Genomic DNA, 24,607 nt, shown 5'->3' with positions numbered 1-24,607 from the left:
TGGGCCTGTGTTTTTATACTGTATATTCTCTTCTGGTGTGGCGTGTCATACGACCAGTTAACCCATGGTCTTAGGCCCTCTCTCATACAAATTTGGTATAAAGTGAGTTCTCTGATCTGATACACTGTTGTTTAGGATCCTGTGCTGGTGGATCAAACACTCTGTAAACCCATGGATAGTGCTGCTGACTAAGGCCCTGCCGGCGGGGAAGGCAAAACCATCCCCAGAATACGTGCTCACTTCTCTGAGTACAAACTTCTGGCCATTCCAGGCTGGAAGGGCTCGACGTGGTCGATTTGCCATCAAGTGGCTGATTGGTCTCCCGAAAGAATGATTCAACACTGGAGACTCAGTGTCAGTGTCTGTGGCTGGCATGTCCATATTCAGTGTCAGCAACAGCAGCTCAGCTTTGATAAGTGGGAGTCCATATAGATGGCCCATGTGTAGCGTCCATCTCTGCCACCATGGCCTTTGTTCATATGCCCTTCATATCAGCACTAAAATGGCTAATGACAGAGACTGACTGACATCAACTGGCTGAGACATTTTGTCTACTTGGCTTCTTTATTTTTTTTCCTTTTTCTCCCTAAAGCCCCCCCCCCCCCCCCCCGCCAGTACATAGTTGTATATTCTTAGTTGTGGGTCCTTCTAGTTGTGGCATGTGGGACGTCACCTCAGTGTGGCTAGATGAGTGGGGCCATGTCCACGCCCAGGATTCGAACCGACGAAACATTGGGCTTCCTGCAGTGGAGCACGCAAACCTAACCACTCGGCCATGGGGCTAGCCCCTCTACTTGGCTTCTCAGTACTTCTTCAGGGATGGATACTCTCTGGTGAGCGTTAACACAAAGATCTCCACTCTTAACACTCACTGCCACACGTCTATCAACACGTCTCTACCACAGAGCTCCTTGTCCTCTACCTTTACAGTTGCTACATGTAGCAAATAAAAATACGGCACACTCAGTTGGATTGAAAAAATAGTTCTCACTGCCAAATTTTTGTAATTTGTTGAAAAAGCTAAACACAGGACATTTAGGTTATTCTGACCAAGTCAGTACAGAACATAGGACAAAAATCATTAAATACAGGACATAGCTTGTGTACTATCAAGATGCCTGACAACTCTACCTAGCTTCCAATATTTTTGCTTCTGGTACCCTGATGAGAGAGGCAGGCCATTCACCACTGCCCAAGAGTGTGCATGTATATATTCATCCTCATCTCAAGCCACTCTTCTTTCCCCACACAGTGGTGAATATGTCCACCACCTCAGGCTCTCCTCCTGGGGGGCACCTTCTTTCACCGTTACCTTTCAAAGCCACTCCCGAGTGAAAATGTAATGTGCACTATCTACTACGGTGAACCGTCATAAACTAAGCTCAGGCGTTTCCCTCTTGCTACACCTGGTTGTATAGACTTTCCACGTGGCTGTAGGCATGAGCTGACCTGAAAGGGGCTGACAGCTGGAGGCTGCGCGCTGACCGCACTCCCTGCAGCTGGGCAGCAAGTCCTTCCCTTCCCCTACCTCGTAACTTCTCCCAAATTTATTTTCTCGTATTTAAGACAAAACTGGAATGAAAACTGTGGAATAGAGATATCTGAAAAGAAAGAGGAGAAACAGGATCTAAAGGCTAACCAACTCTGTATGATTCTATTTCTCTAGAGTATGTCTTTCTGCATCTACAAGTACTTTCCTTTCATATGTACTGTATGCTTTCTTTCAAGAGAAGCACGGACAAATGAAACATTCAAAATAAGTTGCCTTACATAAAATGCTAACCACGAAAATAAATTGGGCTAGGACTCTGCAAGCAAGATAAACTGATTTGGTAAAGCAATAGAAATTTTATCCAACAATAGGTAAAGACAGACAAGAATCACCCTTTGCTCTTATCCATCCGTCTACTTGGAGGGCTGGTTTCTTCTTCTTGAGCAGGACTAAACTATGTTTTCCAGGTTCCTTTGTAGTTTTGTGTGGCTATGTGACTGAGTTCTGACCAAAGGAATATGGACAAGAGTGACATAAGTTACTTCTAGGCTTGGCCATTTCAAAACTCTCGTGAGATTCTTTGCACTCTCTTTTTTGGGGGTGACATTCTGTTTCCTTTTAAAATAAGATCTGATGGAGAGAGTTTCACATCACTGGCGATCTGGACTTTGAGTGGGGTGTATTGACTGAGTGGATTGGGGGTTGTATCTCTTGTAAAAGGGTGACTCCGTTCTATGTGCGGGATAAAGGATGTACACAAACATTTTGCATCCAGAAAGGTGGACTATAGCAGATTGGCTATTTATCAAACCAATTTCTTTTTGTTTAGGCACACAAGTACAGTTCCCAGTATCCCTTGCAACTGCTGGAGGTGGCCATGGAATTATATGTAAGTTCTAGCCAGTGGGACACAAGTGGGAGTGTTGTTTGCCTCTTCCAGGCCCAGCCATTTAAGTTCTCGCCTTGTGATTTTCTATACTCTTTCTTCTTTTATAATCAAGTCAGATGCAAAGTATTCAGTGGAGGACTGTGAGGCCTAGGGTGTGGTGGAACCACTAATTGGACCAAGGGAGCTGGATCCCTGAATGTCTCCGTGGAGCATTACATGGTGCTGTACATGAGGAATAAATGTAAAGCCACTACAATTTTGGAGATATTTGGTAAAACAGTTAATCTTTCTGTAAAACCACAGGTCTAGCTCCCTGTATTAGTTTCCTATTGCATTCTAACAAATTACTGGGTGAATTAAAACAACACAAATTTATTATCTCACAGCTCTGGAGGTCAGAAGTCCACAATATATTTCTCTGGACTGAAGTCAAGGTGTTGGCAGGCCAGTATTCCTTTGGGAGGTTCTAGGGGAGAATTCGTTTCCTTGCCTTCTCCAGCTTCGAGAGGCGGTGTGCCTTCCTCGGTTCCTACCACACTCTGACCTCTGCTTCTGCCATCACCTCTCCTTCTCTCACTCTGACCCTCCTGCCTCCCTCTTTCACTTATAAGGGCCCCTGTGATTACACTGGGCCCACCTGGATAATCCAGGATAATCTCCCCATCTCAGGATCCTTAAATTAATCACATCTGCAAAGTCCCTTTTGCCACATAAGGTCACACGTTCACAGGTTCCGGGCGTTAGGACAAGGACCTCTTTGGGAGTTATTATTCTACCTACCACACTCCACTGCCTTCACCTCTTTGCTCAATGTCCTTCTCAGTGAGGTCTTCACTGGCCAGTCTTTATAAGATTCTGTCACATCCTCCTTGCCTTTCTTACCCCTTTTCCCTGATCTTTTTTTCTTAGTCCTCATCGCTATCTCAGGTATGCCAAATTTTTCTTGTTTGTCTTTTCTCTTCAACTAGAATATAAGTTCCATGAAGGAAGACATTTTTGTCTGCTTTTTCAGTGCAGTATTCTTAGTGCCTAGAAGAATGGCTGACATTTGAACAGATGTCCCAGTAGTTGTTGAATAAGTGATTTTTTTTCCCTTGGGTGAGGAAGATTGTCCCTGAGCTAACATCCGTGCCCATCTTCCTCTATTTTGTATGTGGGACACTGCCACAGCATGGCTTCGTTAGCAGTGCGTAGGTCTGCACCCAGGATCTGAACCTGCAAACCCTGGGCTGCTGAAGCAGAGTGCACAAATTTAACCACTACGCGACTGGGCTGGCCCCTATTATTTTTAATCATGGTAAAATACATATAAAATTTACCATCTTAATCTTCTTAACTGTTTAGTTTAGTGGTATTACGTACATTCACATTGTTGTACAATTATCACCAATGTCCATTTCCAGAACTCTTTTCATCCTCCCAAACAGTAATTCTGTACCCATTGAACAATAACTCCCCATTCCCTCCTTCCCCCAGCTCCTGGCAACCATCATTCTACTTTTTGTCTCTGTGAATTTGACTACCCTAGGTACCTCATACAGGGGCAATCATACAATATTTGAAGGACTAAGTTTTTAATACCAGCCAACCAAACCCAAGGCCATTCTTTTGGGTCTCCTTGATCACCCACATAGCTGCTGATCAGGAGTAAACCTCACTGTATGGAAATTCTCTGATGTCAGGAGCTAGGTATCACTTTTTTTAAATAAAAGTCACCATTCCTTTTATGAGAGCAAATTTTGAGAGACTAACCTAGCGTTAGACTGAGACTTTAGAATGGAGAAAGTTGTAGGAGAAAATAAGCAGAGACAGTTTGGGTCGAGTTGGGGATCAATGATTTGTGTTGAATGTTTGGCAGGTAAGCCCATATGCATTAAAATAAAGAGAAAGTTTATCCTTTTTTTTTTTTTTTTTTTGCTATACCAATTTTTTTTATTGAGTTATTGATAGGTTACAATCTTGTGAAATTTCAATTGTACATTAATGTTTGTCAGTCATGTTGTAGGTGTACCACTTCACCCTTTGTGCCCACCCCCCACCCCACCTTTCCCCTGGTATCCACTAAACTGTTCTTAGTCCATAATTTTAAATTCCTCATATGAGTGGAGTCATACACAGATTATCTTTCTCTCGCTGGCTTATTTCACTTAACATAATTCTCTCAAGGTCCATCCATGTTATTGCAAATGGAATGATTTTGTTCTGTTTTGCTGCTGAGTAGTATTCCATTGTATATATGTACCACATCTTCTTTATCCATTCGTCTGTTGCTGGACACTTAGGTTGCTTCCACGTCTTGGCTATTGTAAACAGTGCTGCAATAAACATTGGGGTGCACAGGACTTTTGGGATTGCTGACTTCAAGCTCTTTGGATAAATACCCAGTAGTGGGATGGCTGGATGGTATGGTAGTGCTATTTTTAGTTTTTTGAGGAATCTCCATACTGTTTTCCATAGTGGCTGCACCAGTTTGCATTCCCACCAGCAGTGTATGAGGGTTCCTTTTTCTCCGCAACCTCTCCCACATTTGTTGCTATTAGTTTTAGATATTTTTGTCATTCTAACGGGTGTAAGGTGATATCTTAGTGTAGTTTTGATTTGCATTTCCCTGATGATCAGCAGTGATGAGCATCTTTTCATGTGCCTATTGGCCATCCGTATATCTTCTTTGGAGAAATGTCTGTTCATGTCTCCAGCCCGTTTTTTTTTTGTTTTTTGTTTTTTTTTAAAGATTTTATTTTGCTCCTTTTTCTCCCCAAAGCCCCCCGGTACATAGTTGTATATTTCATTGTGGGTCCTTCTAGTTGTGGTATGTGGGACGCTGCCTCAGCGTGGTCTGATGAGCAGTGCCATGTCCACGCCCAGGATTCGAACCAACGAAACACTGGGCCGCCTGCAGTGGAGCGCGCGAACTTAACCACTCGGCCATGGGGCCAGCCCCTCCAGCCCGTTTTTTGATTGGGTTGTTTGATGTTTTGTTGTTGAGTTGTGAGAGTTCTTTATATATTATGGATATTAAGCCTTTGTCAGATATATGACTTGCAAATATTTTTTCCCAGTTAGTGGGTTGTTTTTTTGTTTCAATCCTGTTTTCATATGCCTTGAAGAAGCTCTTTAATCTGATGAAGTCTCATTTGTTTATTCTTTCTATTGTTTCCCTTCTCTGAGAAGGCATGGTGTCCGAAAAGATCCTTTTAATACTGATGTCAAAGAGTGTACTGCCTACGTTTTCTTCCAGAAGCCTTATGGTTTCAGGTCTCACCTTTAGGTCTTTAATCCATTTTGAGTTTATTTTGGTGAATGGTGAAAAAGAATGGTCAATTTTCATTCTTTTACATGCAGCTTTCCAGTTTTCAGAGCACCATTTGTTGAAAAGACTTTTTTTTCTCCATTGTATGCCCTCAGCTCCTTTGTCAAAGATAAGCTGTCCATAGATGTGAGGTTTTATTTCTGGGCTTTCAATTCTGTTCCATTGATCTGTGCACCTGTTTTTGTACCAGTACCATGCTGTTTTGATTACTGTAGCTTTGTAGTATGTTTTGAAGTCAGGGATTGTGATGCCTCCCGTTTTGTTCTTTTTTCTCAGGATTGCTTTAGAAATTTGGGGTCTTTTGTTGCCACATATGAATTTTAGGATTCTTTGTTCTAATTCTGTAAAGAATGTCATTGGGATTCTGATTGGGATGGCGTTGAATCTGTAGATTGCTTTAGGTAGAACGGACATTTTAACTATGTTTATTCTTCTAATCCATGTACATGGAATGTCTTTCCATCTCCTTATGTCGTCATCCAATTCTCTCAGAAAGGCCTTGTAATTTTCATTATATAGGTCCTTCACTTCCTTAGTTAAATTTACCCCAAGGTATTTTATTCTTTTTGTTGCGATTGTGAATGGTATTGTATTCTTGAGTTCTTTTTCTGTTGGTTCATTACTGGAGTATAGAAATGCTACTGATTTATGCAAATTGATTTTATACCCTGCAACTTTGCTGTAGTTGTTGATTACTTCTAAAAGTTTTCCAATGGATTCTTTGGGGTTTTCTATGTATAAGATCATGTCGTCTGCAAACAGTGAGAGTTTCACTTCTTCCCTCCCTATTTGGATTCCTTTTATTCCTTTTTCTTGCCTGATTCCTCTGGCCAGGACCTCCAGTACTATGTTAAATAAGAGTGGTGATAGAGGGCATCCTTGTCTCGTTCCTGTTTTCAGGGGGATGGCGTTCAGTTTTTGCCCATTGAGTATGATGTTGGCTATGGCTTTGTTTGTCATATATGGCCTTTATTATGTTGAGGTAGTTTCCTTCTATGCCCATTTTGTTCAGAGTTTTTATCATAAATGGCTGTTGGATCTTGTCAAATGCCTTCTCTGCATCTATTGAGATGATCATGTGGTTTTTATTCCTCAGTTTGTTGATGTGGTGTATCACGTTGATTGATTTGCAGATGTTGAACCATTCCTGTGTCCCTGGTATGAATCCCACCTGATCCTGATGTATGATTATTTTGATGAATTGCTGAATTCTGGTTGCCAAAATTTTGTTTAGAATTTTTGTATTTATGTTCATCAGTGATATTGGCCTATACTTCTCTTTTTTCGTGGTGTCCTTGTCAGGTTTTGGTATCAGCGTGATGTTGGCCTCATAGAATGTGTTAGGAATTGTTCCATCTTCCCTAATTTTTTGGAATAGCTTGAAAAGGATAGGTATTAAATCCTCTCTGAAAGTTTGGTAGAATTCCCCAGGAAAGCCATCTGGTCCTGGGGTTTTATTCTTTGGGATGTTTTTGATTGCTGTTTCAATCTCTTTCCTTGTGATTGGTCTGTTCAAATTGTCTGCCTCTTCTTGAGTGAGCTTTGGGAGATTGTAGGAGTCCAAGAATTTATCCATTTCCTCTAGGTTATCCATTCTGTTGGCATATTGTTTTTTGTAGTATTCTCTTATAATCTGTTGTATTTCTGCAGATTCTGTTGTTATTTCTCCTCTCTCGTTTCTGATTTTGTTTATTTGAGCTTTCTCCCTTTTTTTCTTTGTAAGTCTGGCTAGTGGTTTCTCAATTTTATTTATCTTCTCAAAAAACCAGCTCTTTGTCTCATTGATCCTTTCTACTGCCTTTTTCGTTTCAATAGTATTTATTTCTGCTCTGATTTTTATTATTTCTCTCCTTCTGCTGACTTTGGGCTTCATTTGTTCTTTTTTCTCTAGTTCAGTTAGGTGTGCTTTAAGGTTGCTTATTTGGGATTTTTCTTGTTTGTTAAGATGTGCCTTATTGCAATGAATTTTCCTCTTAATACAGCTTTTGCTGTATTCCATATGAGTTGGTATGGCATGCTATCATTTTCATTTGTTTCCAGGTATTTTTTTTATTTCTTCTTTAATTTCTTCAATGATCCATTGCTTGTTCAGTAGTGTGTTGTTTAGTCTCCACATCTTTGTGCCTTTCTCAGCTTTTTTCTTGTAATTAATTTCTAGCCTTATAGCACTATGATCTGAGAAGATGCTTGTTATTATTTCCATTTTTTTAAATTTGTAGAGGCTTGCCTTGTTTCCCAACATATGGTCTATCCTAGAGGATGTTCCATGTGCACTTGAGAAGAATGTGTATTCAGCTCTTTCAGGGTGCAGTGATCTATATATGTCTATTAAGTCCAATTGTTTTAGTTTTTTATTTAGCTCCACTATTTCCTTGTTGATTTTCTGTCTGGATGATCTGTCCATTGATGTGAGTGGGGTGTTGTGGTCCCCTACTATTATTGTGTTGTTTTTAACATCTTCCTTTAGGTCTGTTAATAGTTGCTTTATGAATCTTGGTGCTCCTGTGTTGGGTGCATAGATATTTATAAGCGTTATTTTTTCTTGATGAAGTGTCCCTTTGATCATTATATATTGTCCCTCTGTGTCTCTCTTTACCTGTCTTATTTTGAAATCCACTTGGTCTGATATGAGAATTGCAACACCTGCCTTTTTTTCCTTGCTATTTGCTTGAAGTATTGTCCTCCACCCCTTCACCCTGAGTCTGTGTTTGTCCTTGGGGCTGAGGTGTGTTTCCTGGAGGCAACAAATTGTTGGATCGTGTTCTTTAATCCATTTTGCCACTCTGTGTCTTTTTATTGGAGAGTTCAATCCATTCACATTGAGAGTGATTATTGATGCATGTTGACTTAATGCTGTCAATCTGTTGCTCATTATCTTGTTTTCCTGTGTTTCTTTTCCTGTGTGCTTTATCCTACCCATTTAATACTGTAATTTCTTATGCTGGGTTTCTTAGATTTTTCCTTATCTATGATTTGTGACTCTGTTCTGTACTTTATTTTAGTGTCTACCTTGAAGTTTGTATTTAGAATCTCGTCTATAATATAGTCTATTCTCTGGTGGTCTCTTACCTACTTGACCAATACTGATTTAGACCCTTTGCTCTTCCCCTCCTAAATAATTATTTTCATTTTTTATTCCAACTCGTCTTATTCATTTGTTGTTAGAGTGCTAACATCGTTCTTGTTTTGGTAGTTTCCTTACCTTTACCCTAATGCTATAATTGAATATTTGCTATCCTGTTCTGGTTCTATCCATCGGTCTCCCTAGTCTGTGGATTGTGTCCCCTTTCTCCCTTTTTTCTTTTTTCAAGTATGAGAGCCTTCTTGAGGATTTCTTGTAATGGAGGACTTTTAGTTACAAATTCCCTTAACTTTTGTTTGTCTGGAAAAGATTTAATTTCTCCCTCATATCTGAAGGAAATTCTTGCTGGATAGAGTATTCTTGGCTGAAGGTTTTTATCCTTTAAAGCTTTGAATATATCACTCCATTCTCTCCTAGCTTGTAGGGTTTCTGTAGAGAAATCCACTGACAGTCTGATAGGGGCTCCTTTATAGGTTATTCTCTTTTTTTTCCTTACTTCCCTGAGTATTCTCTCCTTATCATTCCTATTTGCCAACTTTACTACTATGTGCCTTGCGGTGGGTCTTTTTACATTGACAAATCTAGGAGATCTAAAACCCTCCTCTACACACATTTCTCCATTGATCCCTAGATTTGGGAAGTTCTCTTCAATAATTTCATTAAGCACACTTTCTGCTCCATTTTCCTTTTCCATATTCTCGGGAATTCCTATGATCCTTATGTTCTTACTCCTCATTGAATCCATTATCTCTCGGAGATTTTCCTCATTTTTTTAAATTCTTAGTTCTCTTTCTTCCTCTGTCTGGTGCCATTCAGCCTGTCTGTCCTCGATTATGCTAATTTTCTCCTCTATGTTGTCTACACGGGCATTCAGGGAATCCGTATTCTGTTTTATCTGGTCCATTGTGTTTTTCATCTCAAGTAATTCTGTTTGATTCTTCTTTATGATTTCAATCTCTTTTGTGAAGTAACTCCAGAACTCGGCTTGTTTCTCTATCTTTCTCTCTACCTCATTGAGTTTTTTTATTATAGCTGCTCTGAATTCATTATCACTTAGTTTACCTAATTCCAAGTCCTCAGGACTTAATTCTATGTTTTTATTGTTTTCCTTCAGGTCTGAGGCTTTTATAAATTGCTGGATGGTAGAGGAGCGGTTTTTTCTCATGGTGGTAGAATTCAGTTGCAGTTACAGCCTGTCGCCACTAGATGGGGTGGTCGAGAGCCACGTGTTATGACCTCTCCGCCTTGGGGCAAGATGGCTGCGCCCACTGGCTTTGCTGGGGGGGAGGGGCTGTTACTCACAGTGCTGGTCTGGGTTCAGATCAGTTCTGTTCTCTGGTCTCCCAAGGCCCTTGATTTATGGGGTGCCCGCGGACGGAAGCTTTCCCCCCATCAGCGGGTCTCCACTGAATCAGCGGCAGGAGTCCTGGATGATTCCTTGGTCGCGCGGCCCCTCCCCGCTCCTTCCCGACCCACGCCGCAGCCATCGCAGACTCTAGGGGAGGGAGCGATGTTCTCTCCTACCGTTCCAGCGCCTCCGAAGGGGTAAACAAAGTTTATGATCTCTGCCTTCTTGGTATTGTAGGTCTCTAACGAGCTGGCATTATTTTTGTTCTCTGAAATTCAGTTCTTCCAATCTTTTGTTGTATTTTGGAGGGGAGAGAATCCTGGGTCAGCTCACCCCACCATTTTGCTCTGCCCCCTCCTCGAGAAAGTTTATCTTAAAATCAGTCAGCTAGAAGTGAGATCTGGATTGTTCACCTTTCAACGTTAGTGTAAAAAAAATGACTGTCTTTAAACTGGGCTAATAGAGGAGCTGTCCATGGTGACTCTTGCTTTTGCACAGGGTTTCTCAACTTGGGCATTATTGACGTTTGGGGCTGGATACATGTTTGTTGTTGGGGGTGGTCCTGTGTATTGTAGGATGTTTGGTAGCATGCTTGGCCTGTACCCATTAGGTGTCAGTAGCCTTCTCTCCCAAGTTGTGACAACCAAAAATGTCTCCAGATATTGCCAAATGTCCTCCAGTGGGCAAATTCAGCCCAAGTTGACAACCACTGCTGTAGGAGGTTGGGGAAGAAAAAGCATATTTCTTGCCGTTGAAGTAATCCAACTCTGATTTCAAGTCTCTACTCTGACCTAAACTTTGATAAGAAAATTAATGTAAATTTAGCTTTAGACCAAAACCAGCAAAACTGTCAATCTCTCTCTCTTTTTTTTATTGAGTTCATAATAGTTTACATCATTGTGAAATTTCAGTTGTACGTTATATCTTGTCCATCAGCATATACATCCTCCCCTTCACCCCCTGTGCCCTTCCCCCACCCCTTCCCCTGGTAACTACTGAACTGTCCTCTTTGTCCATGTGTTTATTTATATTCAACATATGAGTGAGATCATATGGTGTTTGTCTTTCTCAGTCTGGCTTATTTCGCTTAGCATAATACCCTCCAGGTCCATCCATGTTCTTGAAAGTGGGATGATTTTTGTCTTCTTTTATGGCTGAGTAGCATTCCATTGTATATATATACCACATCTTCTTTATCCAATCATCAGTCGATGGGCACTTGGATTGCTTCCATGTCTTGGCTGTTGTGAATAGTGCTGCAACGAACATAGGGGTGCATATGTTACTTTGGCTTGTTGATTTCAAGTTATTTGGGTAGATACCCAGTAGTGGGATAGCTGGGTCATATGGTAGTTCTATCTTTAGTTTTTTGAGTAATCTCCATACTGTTTTCCATAGTGGCTGTACCAGTTTGCACTCCCACCAGCAGTGTATGAGGGTTCCCTTTTCTCGACTCCCTCTCCAACATTTGTTATTTTTAGTCTTAGTGATTATAGCCATTTTAACTGGTGGTATCTTAGTGTAGTTTTGATTTGCATTTCCCTGATGATTAGTGATGTTGAACATCTTTTCATGTGCTTATTGGCCATCTGTATGTCTTCTTTGGAAAAATGTCTGTTTGTATCCTCTGCCCATTTTTTGATTGGGCTGTTTGTTTTTTCTTGTTCAGTTGTGTGAGTTCCTTATATGTTATGGAGTTTAACCCCTTATTGGATACATGATTTGCAAATATTTTCTCTCACTTGGTGGGTTGTCTTTTTGTTTTGATCTTAGTTTATTTGCCTTGCAGAAGCTCCTTAGTCTGATGAAGTCCCACTTGTTATTTTTTCTTTTGTTTCCCTTGTCCGAGAGGACATGGTGTTCAAAAAGATCCTTTTAAGTTTGATGTCAAAGAGTGTACTCCCTATATTATCCTCCAGGAGTTTTATGGTTTTAGGACTTATCTTCAAGTCTTTGATCCACTTTGAATTTATTTTTGTGTATGGCGTGAGATAATGGTCTACTTCCATTCTTTTGCAAGTGGTTGTCCAGATTTACCAACACCATTTATTGAAGAGACTTTCTTTTCTCCATTGTATGTTCTTGGCAACTTTGTCGAAGATTAGCTGTCCATAGATGTGTGGTTTTATTTCTGGGCTTTCAGTTCTGTTCCATTGATCTGTGTGTCTGTTTTTGTACCAGTGCCATGCTGTTTTGATCACTATGGCTTTGTAGTAGATTTTGAAGTCAGGGATTGTGATGCCTCCAGCTTTGTTCTTTTTTCTCAGGATTGCTTTAGCAATTCAGGGTCTTTGGTTGCCCCGTATGAATTTTAGGATTCTTTGTTCTATTTCTGTGAAGAATGTCATTGGGATTGCACTGAGTCTGTAGATTGTTTTAGGTAGTAAAGAGATCTTAACTATGTTTGTTCTTCCTATCCATGTGCATGGAATCTCTTTCCATTTCTTTATGTCATCATCTATTTCTATCAATAATGTCTTATAGTTTTCATTATATAAGTCCTCCAGTTCCTTGGTTAAATTTATTCCTAGATATTTTATTCTTTTTGTTGTGATTGTAAATGGAATTGTATTCTTGAGTTCTCTTTCTGTAAGTTCGTTATTAGAGCATAGAAATATAAGTGAATTTGTAAGTTGATTTTGTACTCTGCAACTTTATTGTAATTGCTAATTATTTCTAATAGTTTTCTGATGGATTCTTCAGTGTTTTCTTTTCTTTTTTTTTTAAGATTTCATTTTTACTTTTTCTCCCTAATCCCCCCAGTACATAGTTGTGTATTTTTGGTTGTGTGTCCTTCTAGTTGTGGCATGTGGGATGCACCTCAGCATGGCTTGATGAGTGGTGCCATGTCCATGTCCAGGTTTCAGACCAGCGAAACCCTGGGCCACAGAAGTGGAGCATGCAAACTTAACCACTGGGCCACGGAGCCAGCCCCTAGTGTTTTCTATATATAGGATCATGTTGTCTGCAAACGGCGAGAGTTTCACTTCTTTGCCCCCTATTTGGATTCCTTTTATTCCTTTCTCTTGCCTAATTGCTCTGGCCAAAACCTCCAGTACTATGTTGAATAAGAGTGGTGATAGTGGGCATGCTTGTCTTATTCCTCTTCTCAGAGTGATGGCGTTCTGTTTTTCCCCATTGAGTATGATATTGGCTGTGGGTTTTTCATATATGGCTTTTATTATGTTGAGGTAATTTCCTTCTGTCCCCATTTTGTTAAGCGTTTTTATCATAAATGGCTGTTGGATCTTGCCAAATGCTTTCCTCATTTTGTTAATGTGGTGTATCACATTGATTGATTTGCAGATGTTGAACCATCCCTGTGTCCCTGGTATAAATCCCACTTGATCGTGATGCATGATCTTTTTGATTTTGCTGTATTCAGGTTATCAATATTTTGTTGAGGATTTTTGCATCTATCTTCATCAGCAATATTAGCCTGTAGTTTTCCTTTTTTGTGTTGTCCTTGTCAGGCTTTCGTATCAGAGTGATGTTGGCCTCATAGAATGTGTTAGAAAGTGTTCCATCTTCCTTAATTTTTTGAAATAGCTTGAGAAGGATAGATATTAAATCCTCTCTGAAAGTTTGATAGAATTCTCCAGGGAAGCCGTCTGGTCCTGGGATTTTTTTGGGGGGGGATGCTTTTGATTACTGTTTCAATCTCTTTCCTTGTGATTGGTCTATTCAAATGACCTATTTCTCCTTGATTCAGCTTTGGGAGGTGGTAAGCATCTGAGAATTTATCCATTTCTTCTAGATTGCCCATTTTATTGGCATATAGGTATTCATAGTAATCTCTTATAATCCTTTGTGTTTCTGTGGTATCCATTGTTATTTCTCCTCTTTCATTTCTAATTTTGTTTATCTGAGCTTTCCCTCTTTTTTTCTTTGTAAGTCTGGCTAGGGGTTTGTCAATTTTGTTTATCTTCTCAAAGAACCAGCTGTTTGTTTCATTGGTCCTTTCTACTGCCTTATTTGTTTCACTAGCATATATTTCTGCTCTGATTTTTATTATTTCTCTCCTTCTGCTGACTTTGGGCTTTGTTTGTTGTTCTTTTTCTAATTTAGTTAGGTGTAGTTCGAGATTGCTTATTTGGGATTTTCTTGTTTGTTAAGGTGAGGCTGCATTGCAATGAATCTCCCTCTTAGTACTACTTTTGCTGCATCCCATATGAGTTGGTATGGTATGTTTTCATTTTTATTTGTCTCAAGATATTTTTTGATTTCTCCTTTAATTTCTTCAATGATCCATTGGTTGTCCAATAGCATGTTGTTTAGTCTCCACATGTTTGTTCCTTCTCAGCTTTTTTCTTGTAATTAATTTCCAGCTTCATAGCATTGTCGTTGGAAAAAATGCTTATTATTTCAATCTTAAATTTCTTGAGGTTTGCCTTGTTTCCCAACTTATGGTCTATCCTTAAGAATGTTCCATGTGCACTTGAGAAGAATGTGTATTCTGCTGTTTTTGGATGGAGTGTTCTATATACGTCTATTAAGACCAACTGTTCTAGCTTTTCATTTACTTCCACTGTTTCTTTGTTGATTTTCTGTGTGGATGATCTACCCATTGATGTGAGTGGAGTGTTGAGGTCCCCTACTATTATTGTGTTATTATTAATGTCTTCTTTTAGGTTTGTTAATAGCTGCTTTATGTACTTTGGTGCTCCTGTGTTGGGTGCATAAGTGTTATGTTTTCTTGGTGGAGTGTCCCTTTGATCATTATGTACTTCCCCTCTTTGTCTCTCTTTGCCTGTCTTATCTTGAAGTCTACTTTGTCTGATATAAGTATTATGACACTTGCTTTCTTTTGTTTGCCATTGGCTTGGAGTATTGTCTTCCATCCCTTCACTCTGAGCCTGTGTTTATTGTTGGAGCTGAGGTGTATTTCTTGGAGGCAGCATATTGTTGGGTCTTGTTCTTTAATCCATCTTGCCACTCTTTGTCCCCCCCACCTTTTTTTTTTTTGGTGAGGAAGATTGGCCCTGAGCTAACATCTGTTGCCAATCTTTCTCTTTTTGCTGGAGGAAGATTGTCCCTGCACTAACATCTGTGCCAATCTTCCTCCATTGTTGTATGTGGGACACCACCACAGCATGGCTTGATGAGCAGTGTGTAGGTCTGTGCCCAGGATCTGAATCTGCAAAGCCCAGGCTGCTGAAGCAGAGCATGCGAATTTAACCACTACACCACTGGGCTGGCCCCAATTCTGTCTTTTTATTGGAGAATTCACTCCATTTTCATTTAGGGTGGTTATTGATATATGAGGGCTTAATGCTGCCATTTTATCACTTGATTCTCCTGCATTTCCTTTGTTTCTCGTCCTGTGTGTTTGGGCTACGGATTGAGTTATGTAGTTTTTTATGTTGTGTTTCTTTGTTTTCTCCTTATTTATCCTTTGTGTCTCTGTTCTGGTTTTTTGTTTAGTGGTTACCATGGAGTTTGTATTCAAAATCTCGTAGTTAAGATAGTCCATTTTCTGATTGCCTCTTATTTCCATAGACTAAGCTGATTCAGTCTCTTTCCTCTTCTCCTCCTAAGTTGTTTTTCTCACATTTTATTCCATCTTGTGAGTTTGTGGTTAAAATGACAAGATTATCTATGTTTTTGGTGTTTTCCTTTTCTTTATCTTTAATGTTATACTTGAGTATTCATTAACCTGTTCTGGTGTATAGCTACACTTTTCTGATTTTGTTTACCTATTTATCTCCTTACTGTGTGATTTGTAACCCCTTTCTCCCCCCCTTTTTTTTTTCTTTTCAGGTATGAGGGCCTTCTTGAGAAATTCTTGTAGGGGGGATCTTGTAGCTGCAAACTCTCTTAGCTCTTGCTTATCTGGGAAAGTTTTTATTTATCATATCTGAAGGATATTTTTACTGGATAGAGTATTCTTGGCTGAAAGTTTTTGTCTTTCAAAGATTTGAATATGTCATTCCACTCTCTCCTAGCCTGTAAGATTTCTGCAGATAAATCCACTGAAAGCCTGATAGGGGTTCCTTTGTAGGTTACTTTCTTCTGCCTTGTTGACCTTAGTATTTTTTCTTTGTCATTTACTTTTGCCAGTTTCACTACCATATGCCTTGCAGTAGGTCTTTTTACATTGACATATTTAGGAGAGTTGGTATCCTCTTTCACATGGATTTCCATCTCCTTCCCTAGGTTTGGGAAGTTCTCTGCTATTATTTCTTTGAATAAGGTTTCTGCTCCATTCTCCTCTCCCTCTGGAATACCTATAATTCTTATATTGCATTTCCTAATTGAGTTGAATATTTATCAGACTTTCTTCATTTATTTTTAGTCTTAGCTCTCTCTCCTCCTCTATCTGGAGCATTTCAATATGTCTATCTTCGATTATGCTGATTGGCTCCTCTATGATGTCCATTCGAGCATTCAGGGAATCCATATTTTGTTTTATCTCATCCATTGTGTCTTTCATCTCCAATATTTCTGATTGATTCTTCTTTATAGTTTCAATCTCTTTTGTGAAGTAGCTCTGGAACTCAATGAATTGTTTCTCTACATTCTCTTTTAACTCATTAAGTTTTTTGATGATAGCTATTTTGAATTCTCTGTCATTTAGATTACATACTTCTGTGTCTTCAAGACTGATTTCTGGGTACTTGTCATTTTCTCTCTGGTCTGCAGATTTAATAATTTTTGATACTGCTAGAGAGTGTGGCTTTGTTCTTTCGCATCCTGGTATTTGGTCGCATTTACCACCTACTGCCACTGGGTGGTTGTCAAGAGACACGTATTCTGAGCACTCTGAAATCTGCCAGGATCCCAGGCCTGGAGCTGGAGCTGGTGCTGGGCGGATGGGGGGAAAGGGCACTTTCTTCTGTGTGCTCTTGTGGGCTTACTCACTCAGCTTTATCTGCTCTCCTGGGGTGTTGGCTTGATGAGGTCACCCGCTATGACAGCTTTCACCCCAGCAGGGGGCTTCCCCCAGGCCACACGGGACCTTGGGCATCTTTGATGTTCCCACGAACAGGAGTCCCCTCCCTGCTTCCTTCCCTCTTGGAGGCTGCATGCAGTCCTGGATTGCAGTCTTTTGTAGAGAGTCTTTTCTCTTATGCCATTCCACTTCCTCCGAGGGGAGTTCCAGCCTCTCCACCCTCCAATGTGGCTGCGTGGGTCTCTCAGATGTCTTTTGTGTTGTGTGGATATCCTCTGTTGGAGTATGAATGTCTTCTTCATTGTATCATGGAAGGGAGATTCCTGGGAGAACTCGCTCCACCATGATGCTGACGTCACTCTGTCAATCTCTTTTTGCACTCACTTCCAATAAAATAACAGATTTACACTTTCTTAAGAAGAAACATATTGCCCTAAGAGTCTGATATCAACACTGCACCAGGAGTCTGGGGCTGCACCCACGGCATGCTGGGAGGATGGTTTGCAAGGAGCAGCACCTCTAGGCACGTTTTTACCCTGATTTACAGGCTGGTCCCTCCTGGACCAATCTCATTCCTGAAAGCACATTAATACCCTTCTCCCATTACCAGATCCACAACCACATACTTACAGCAGACAGATTTTAGGGGTGTCAGATGCACAGCAGGAATTCAAATATTTAATAATAAACGTAATCAGAACCAGATTCATAGGACCAGCCTGCAAAAAATTGTAGCCTAAACACACCTAACTTCTGAAGTTTTCAGAGTAAAATTAAAGTGTTTATGATGTTAATTCTAATCACATTCTTCTGCTTAAGTCTTCAATGAATGCCTTCATTCAATTAGATTATATCTTAGAATACCTAATATTCCATTTTGGGTAATTCCCCCACTGGTATCCATGTTGCAGCTAAACTGAGCTGTGTAGTGATGGCCAGTTGGGAAGACACAAGCGGCATGTTTAATTTGGAAAGCAAATTAAATTATAACTTTATAATAAGAGAAAAAAACTTGAAATAAAAACACTGAAAGAAAAGACATATCCAAGTTTTCTTGATTGTGAGGATGGACGGAAAATTAATTTTTTTGCTTGCAGGTTTTTTGTTTTAATTATTTATGTTTTGGTGAGAAAGACTGGCCCTCAGCTAACATCTCTTACCAATCTTCTTCTTATTGCTTGAGGAAGATTATTGCTGAGTAACATCTGTGCCAATCTTCCTCTATTTTGTATGTGGGTTGCTGCCAGAGCATGGCTTGATGAGTGGTGTGTAGGTCCACACCCAGGATGTGGGCCCCCAAACCCCAGGCCACCAAAGCAGAGCACCCAAACTTAACCACTATGCCACCAGGCCGGCCCCAAAGGTTGCAGGTATTTTCAAGGGAAAAGGGAGTATATGAGGTCTTTTACATTTACCACAGGAAACCATGCTTAAAAAGTTCCAGCAACATGTCCTACTGCTTCCTGTTATTTCATACATTGCTGCTTTGCTATCTTGCTTTCCTCTGCTCTCCCTACCCTATAACCCCAATAAGTCTCAGATCCATTCAGCTCTCCGACTGCGTTGAAGCATCACCTCTTCTTCTAGGAAGCTTTCCATGATTACATCTCATGTGTGCCCCACCTCCAATCCCCAGCTCCCATTAGTCCCCTGTGTTACTATTATAGCACTAACCACAGTGGATTGTAGTTATTTGCTCTACTCTGTCTCCTTGAAGGCAGGTACTCAGATATTTGTTGCTGGGATGGATGTAGGTAAATTTGAAATACTGAAATTCTGATACATATAAAGATATCTTTTCTTTCCTGTTCTATTTTAGATTACTATTGTAAGAATAATTTAAACCCAGCTATTTAAGTAACTAGTGTATCTTTGAATAATCAATATCTTTCTAAATTTACCAATTTCATGTTAAAGCCATCGACAAAATTGCCTAGTATGAAACAAATGGAGATGTGCCAAGGATGTAGCTATTTGTTATAAGAACATTCAGTGAAGATCACCAGCCCCGGATTATGCTGTACACACAAAGGAATACTTTGCTGCCATTAGAAGTCATCCTATAGAAGAACAAAGAAAGGATTAATATATTAAAAATATATAGTTAAATACATGCATGGAAGAACAGCAGCATTCAAAATACTAGCTCATTCTAATCTTGCCATTCTTCTGGTTAACAAAATTTACTGTTGCCTTACAGTTTTCAGTATTAAATCAAATTTGTTATCTTAGTACTCCAGAAAATAGCAACACAGATTATCTCAAGTGGTGTTATTTAAGGTAATTCTTTCTTCTTCAATTTTACATTATTTTCCAAATATTCAACAATAGACAGATAATTGTTAGATAATATTTTTTAAGCTTAATTCTAGACCTTTCTTTTGCATAGCTATAAAACTGTACTGATTAACTGCAATAAAATGAACTAAAACAATGCAGGAATATGAGAAGTCAAAGGTTAAGTTTTTAAAAAAACCCTCATGTATTAAGGATTAATATACTAATCCTTTCTATTTACCGTAAATATTATTATAAATTAATCATTATAAGATACACTTGAATTTACAAATAGATCTGGCCTGATGATGAGATTCTAGTCTTTTACTGTAAGACATAACTTGGTGAAAAGTCATTTTGACCTAAAGTTTGTAAGAACAAAATATGAAAGAATACAGCAAATTTACTCCAAATTTAAAATTTCATGTTCAAACCATATCTCACTTGAAAATGTCTGAAGTCTGTTATAGATTTTGAAAAACCCATTAGAAATAAACATGTTTTGTAATGTGGAATTATGTTTCTCATTAGTTCTGAGCAGTGCAGTAAATGGACACTGATAATTAGTTTAGGAGAGAAGAGCAGGAAGAAAATATTTAACCAGCAGCTTTTTATCACCATTCTTTAATAGCTGACATCTAAATATGTTTCTGGAATGAACAAATTAAGGGTACATTGTACACAGTGATCTGAATGGTCAACAATAACTTTCTTGTAGTCTTATCAACTAAAATTATAGAATTTTAAACATGACTTTTTTCCCCACATTTTTATATATTAGCTTTCACTTAGTCACATTAAACCACACTCTTCTGTTACTCAGTTCATTCATTTCTTGAGTCCTGCCTTTAAGATGCCAGGTGCTTCACCTAAGTTTGCAAGTGCAGTTATTTTTCAGGTTAAGTTACTCTATTTAGTTGTCAACAGTAGTTAAAGCAGAACCTTAAAGAAGAGGTGAAAATTAAATCCATATTTAGATTCAAAATGATTATAAAACATACCAAAGGTCATGGAACATAAAACATTACTGAGCAGAGTTCAATGTTTAAAATGCCTTTTCTTCCTAAAGATACATATATGCATATATAGCTCTATACATTTGATTGTGGTTGCTACTCCTGATACATCTTTTCTCCTCAGGTGCACTTCTAAAATTTATGAGAATACCATTGATACAGAACCTTCTAAAGATTTTTTAGAAACCTAGTATAAGTGACTTGTCACACAGTGAGACAGAAAAGCAACTGATATACACTGTTAATTTTTTCAAGTAATGTTATGTACAGTTTTATTGCCAGTATATGCACAACAGTAAGCATAGAACTATAAATACACAATGTAATTAACAGTAGAAAACAAAATTGTTACAGGTAAAGGAGCGGGGATATAAAGAAACTATTTCCTGCTGCTAGAACAGAAACAAAGGAAGTAAAAGCCTATGACAAATCATCCATTCAGTACTCTTCTCTTAAATTCTTTACATACATTTCTACATTTTTTCAATTAAACAAAGAAAGTACAGATAACTCTGTAACAATAGCAAATTGCCTCCCTAATAGCTATTTGCCTTTCCAGTCAAATTCACTTTATGTTAGGATTTAAAAAAAAAGTCAAGATGAGAAATTAGCATCCTGGTTCCAAATTATCTAATTTGCCTTTCACCCAAACTGGTAATTTTTGAAAGTTGGCTGCACATGAAAAGAACAGGTGTAGCAAAAGGTGATTAAAAAAATTTGTTAAAAAGTAACAGAAAATCACTCTTTAAGTAGTTTTCCAAAAGACACTGTAGGCAGCAGCTCAGTTAAAAGTATTAGCCCTGAAGAGGTAGAGAATTTGAGCCCATTATACAGAGATAACAGCCTTGGCACCATCTTCTCTCTCATCAGGATCAACGTTTTCAAGTAAGACAATTTCACGGTAAAAGGAAACCAGGTTCCACCATTTAAAGAAAAGGTGCTGGTCGACTCCCATGTCTCAATAATTAGTTTATTAAATGAGAAACAGAAGACTGTCAAGGACACACATGCACTTGATTTTCTTTTTGTCTGTTTCTATTATCAAGTTTATTCATAAGTGAATTTGATATTAATAAATACAAAAAAAGCATCATTCACAACAAAGATAAACAAACCAAAAAATCTTGCAATGAAACCTTCTATTTTAATAAGTATGAAGAAAAAAACAGGCAGATGATTTGGTGCAGCTTTCTTAAAGGATCTTAGAGGGGATATGGTTTTAAATAAAGATGGCAAGATCAATAACCAACAAACAATATCAGTTTTACAGAACTGGCTAATTCTGTAACATTTCTCTTTGAGGTCTTAGTTTTAAACTACAGATCACCCCAAAGAAGTTGCAACTAATGACATGTATCACCATCACACCAACAGAATCCAGCTGTAGTTCAAATTAGTCCTGCTTTGTTTCACATCATTTCAATATTTCTAGCATAGGACATGATACGGAACAAAATTCAAAATAGCAATAAAAATATTATTCTGCATTTGAATAAAGGCAACAAAAAGTTTTAGACTGTTAAACTTTTAAAGCTTTAAGCATTCCTGTTTAACCAGCATTTAAAGAAAATTTATACAATCATAACACTGGCAAAGGTTAATGGGAAGACAAAGAAGTACAAACGTGAAATGATGAATCAGATTAAAAATTACTTTGTATTGATCAACTGATATTAATACTGCTTCTTCTTGAATTTGGAATATCTACCATAAAAGTTACATGCAGACTGAGGATAGCCCTCTGTTACAGAAAATACAAAACAAAAAACTAAAACTGGGAAACAATGGTAAGTTCCAGAAGATGTATTTGAAAATTTCCTTTCATTGATGAGGGTGGTCTGTCTGTCCTTTCTTTGAGAGACCTGGTTCACTTCAGTCAGCTTCATTAACTTTGCCCAGAAACATCAGTAGTGGGATCCCCTCCTCCAGAGCCTGTCTGTGCACGTTTGATGTAAAGATTCAGTAGCTTCATCTGCAGATTCAAGCCAAACACATATCATTTGAACAGGCTGCTCCAAATTACAGTAACTCTTTGATCCAAGGGTTTTTAACCAGGTGTCCCATGGGTTTCAGGGACTCACTGAATCCTCCGAACTATGTGTAAAATTTTCTGTCTGTATTTATTTTTCTTGGGATGAGATTTTACTTAAATCTCAAAGTGGTCTGTAACAAGGAAAAGGTTAAGAACCACTGCTTTAATCTATCTATAACTTATATAGGTCTTTAATGTAAGGTGTATACTTATTTTCCTTTATATGTATTTTTTTACAACCTTTTGCTATTTAAAAATAAATTTGATCATAGTAATGATAATCGTTGGGATTTTGGGAAACTCTTTAAATGAAGGTGAGTGCCTCCTGCCAGCTGGTTCATACGGCATAATTCAACAATCATAGGATACCTTCACCCCCTAGGACAAATTTCAAGGTTCTAATAGTATCAAAGAAATGAGGAAAGCAAGACTGACTGACTTTATTTTTTTAAGTATTAAGAGCTAATTGGAAATTTTAATATGCCATATCAAAGTTGTACATTTATCCAGATCATAGTAGTTGTGTCTGCTCTCAGATTTGTCCCTCAAGTGAAGTCAGCAGTTTGGCGGGGTGGTTGGTAGATGTGAAAGAAACGCCTACTGCTTCTGGTTATTTTTAATAGCCAGTGGACTCCTTTCCCACTCCCATACCCAAATCCTTACCCCCAAGGGCTGTTTAATTAAGAATAAATAGATTGTTGTGGTTATATATTTTTGGATTACTTTATATTTTGCAAAATATGGAACACTTGAACATTTAAAAAATTTTCCCGTTTGAACTATGATAATCAAATATTTATTCTCCTTCCTTTTCTATTCTTAAAATGCAAACAGTAAGAGGAGTAAGTTGCATGCTCAAAGCCTGACTTATTCAAAGCCAAACAACAAATTTACCCTTTAACACACACAAACGACTGAATTTTGAAGAATGTACCATGGCCACTATCTTTAGAACAAAACAGCACTACTTACTTTACTGCCAGTGAGCTGACTGAGATGTGGTTTCAGTTCATCACCAATTACCGCGTGAACAGCCACCAGGCAGAAGACACAAGCTTTCCGAACACTGCTCTCTGAATTATCATAACCCTAGGGAGGAAAGCCCTTGTTAGCACTCCTGGGGGATCTGAGAAAAGAACCTTTCCAACAGAGACAGAAGATGCAACTCAAAGATGAGATCTCAAGTGTACTGAGGAGTATACAGTCTAAAAGAAGACAAAGTATAATGATGTACACCTGAATTTTACACAGTATTATAAACCCATGTGACCTCAATTAAAAAAAAAAAAACAAAAAACCAAGTGCACTGAGGAGAGAAAGATTTACTGACCGAAGATACATTGTCAACCTTTTCAGGCAGAGACGCGCCCTTCTCTCCTTTCATCTCCCATTTGGCACCTCCACTCTTAGGTTAGCCTTTCTTATCGGGTTCTTTCTTATTTAGCCCGAAGAACTGAAATTCTCTTGAGGTCACCCCTTTGCCACTCCTCCCTGCAGTCTCCAGATTAACCTTCTTAAAGCTTTCAGCTTTAGGGAACTCAACAGCTCCTCACAAACTCCTTGGCCTGGCAGTCAAAGTGCTCCTACAATCCAGGCTGAATTAAGTTTAATATCCCTCCCATCCATACCATTACTCTAAGTTATTCATCCAGCAGTCACTTATTCAGTCCTCATTATATGTATGATATATACATATTATGTACATTCTGTTCTTAGTACCAAAACACAAAGGAAGAGATTTGGATGTTATCTTCAAGGACCTCACAATTTAGTGCGTAGTATTAGGCTTAAAACAAAGTCACAAAGATAAGACTATAGATACACAGAAAAACGAATGACTAATTCTCTTCAGGAATGGTCTTAATATAGGCACTATATAGTATTAGGCAGGCATTAAAATCACACTATTATTAATATTCTAAGATTATATATTGGATGGAAAAAGTTCATACTTGGGGACAGCCCTGGTGGCCTAGTGGTTAAGTCTGGTGTGCTCTGCTTGGTGGCCTAGGTTTGGTTCCCAGGCATGGACCTACACCACTTGTCTGTCAGCAGCCATGCTGTGGCAGCAGCTCACATACAGAAAGAGGAAGACTGAGGGGCCAGCCCAGTGGCGCAGTGGTTAAGTTTGCACATTCTGCTTCAGCGGCCCAGGGTTTGCTGGTTTGGATCCCGGGTGTGGACCTATGCACCACTCATCAAGTCATGCTGTTATAGGCGTCTCACATATAAAATAGAGGAAGATAGGCATGGATGGTAGCTCAGGGCC

The 24,607-nt window shown here is 38.9% G+C and overlaps 1 protein-coding gene across 50 annotated transcripts in view; it reads right to left on the bottom strand.

The window, feature by feature from the left end:
* Nucleotides 1-20,551: 20,551 nt before the first annotated feature.
* CLASP2 (cytoplasmic linker associated protein 2) overlaps nt 20,552-24,607 on the bottom strand; it is a 163,715-nt gene continuing 159,659 nt past the window's right edge. For all 50 annotated transcript variants that reach the window (XM_070575816.1, XM_070575821.1, XM_070575825.1 and 47 more), the window contains 2 exons: nt 23,311-23,427; nt 20,552-22,278 (listed from right to left, as the gene is read on the bottom strand). In XM_070575816.1, coding sequence (XP_070431917.1) covers nt 22,192-22,278; nt 23,311-23,427 — 204 coding nt within the window. In that variant the 3' untranslated portion in view covers nt 20,552-22,191. The remainder of the gene's footprint in view (nt 22,279-23,310; nt 23,428-24,607) is intronic.

The sequence above is a fragment of the Equus przewalskii genome, chromosome 15 (assembly GCF_037783145.1).
Source record: "Equus przewalskii isolate Varuska chromosome 15, EquPr2, whole genome shotgun sequence".
Classification (NCBI taxonomy): Eukaryota; Metazoa; Chordata; class Mammalia; order Perissodactyla; family Equidae; genus Equus; species Equus przewalskii.
Note: the sequence above shows the minus strand (reverse complement) of the source record. Positions and strands in the feature narration are given on the sequence as shown.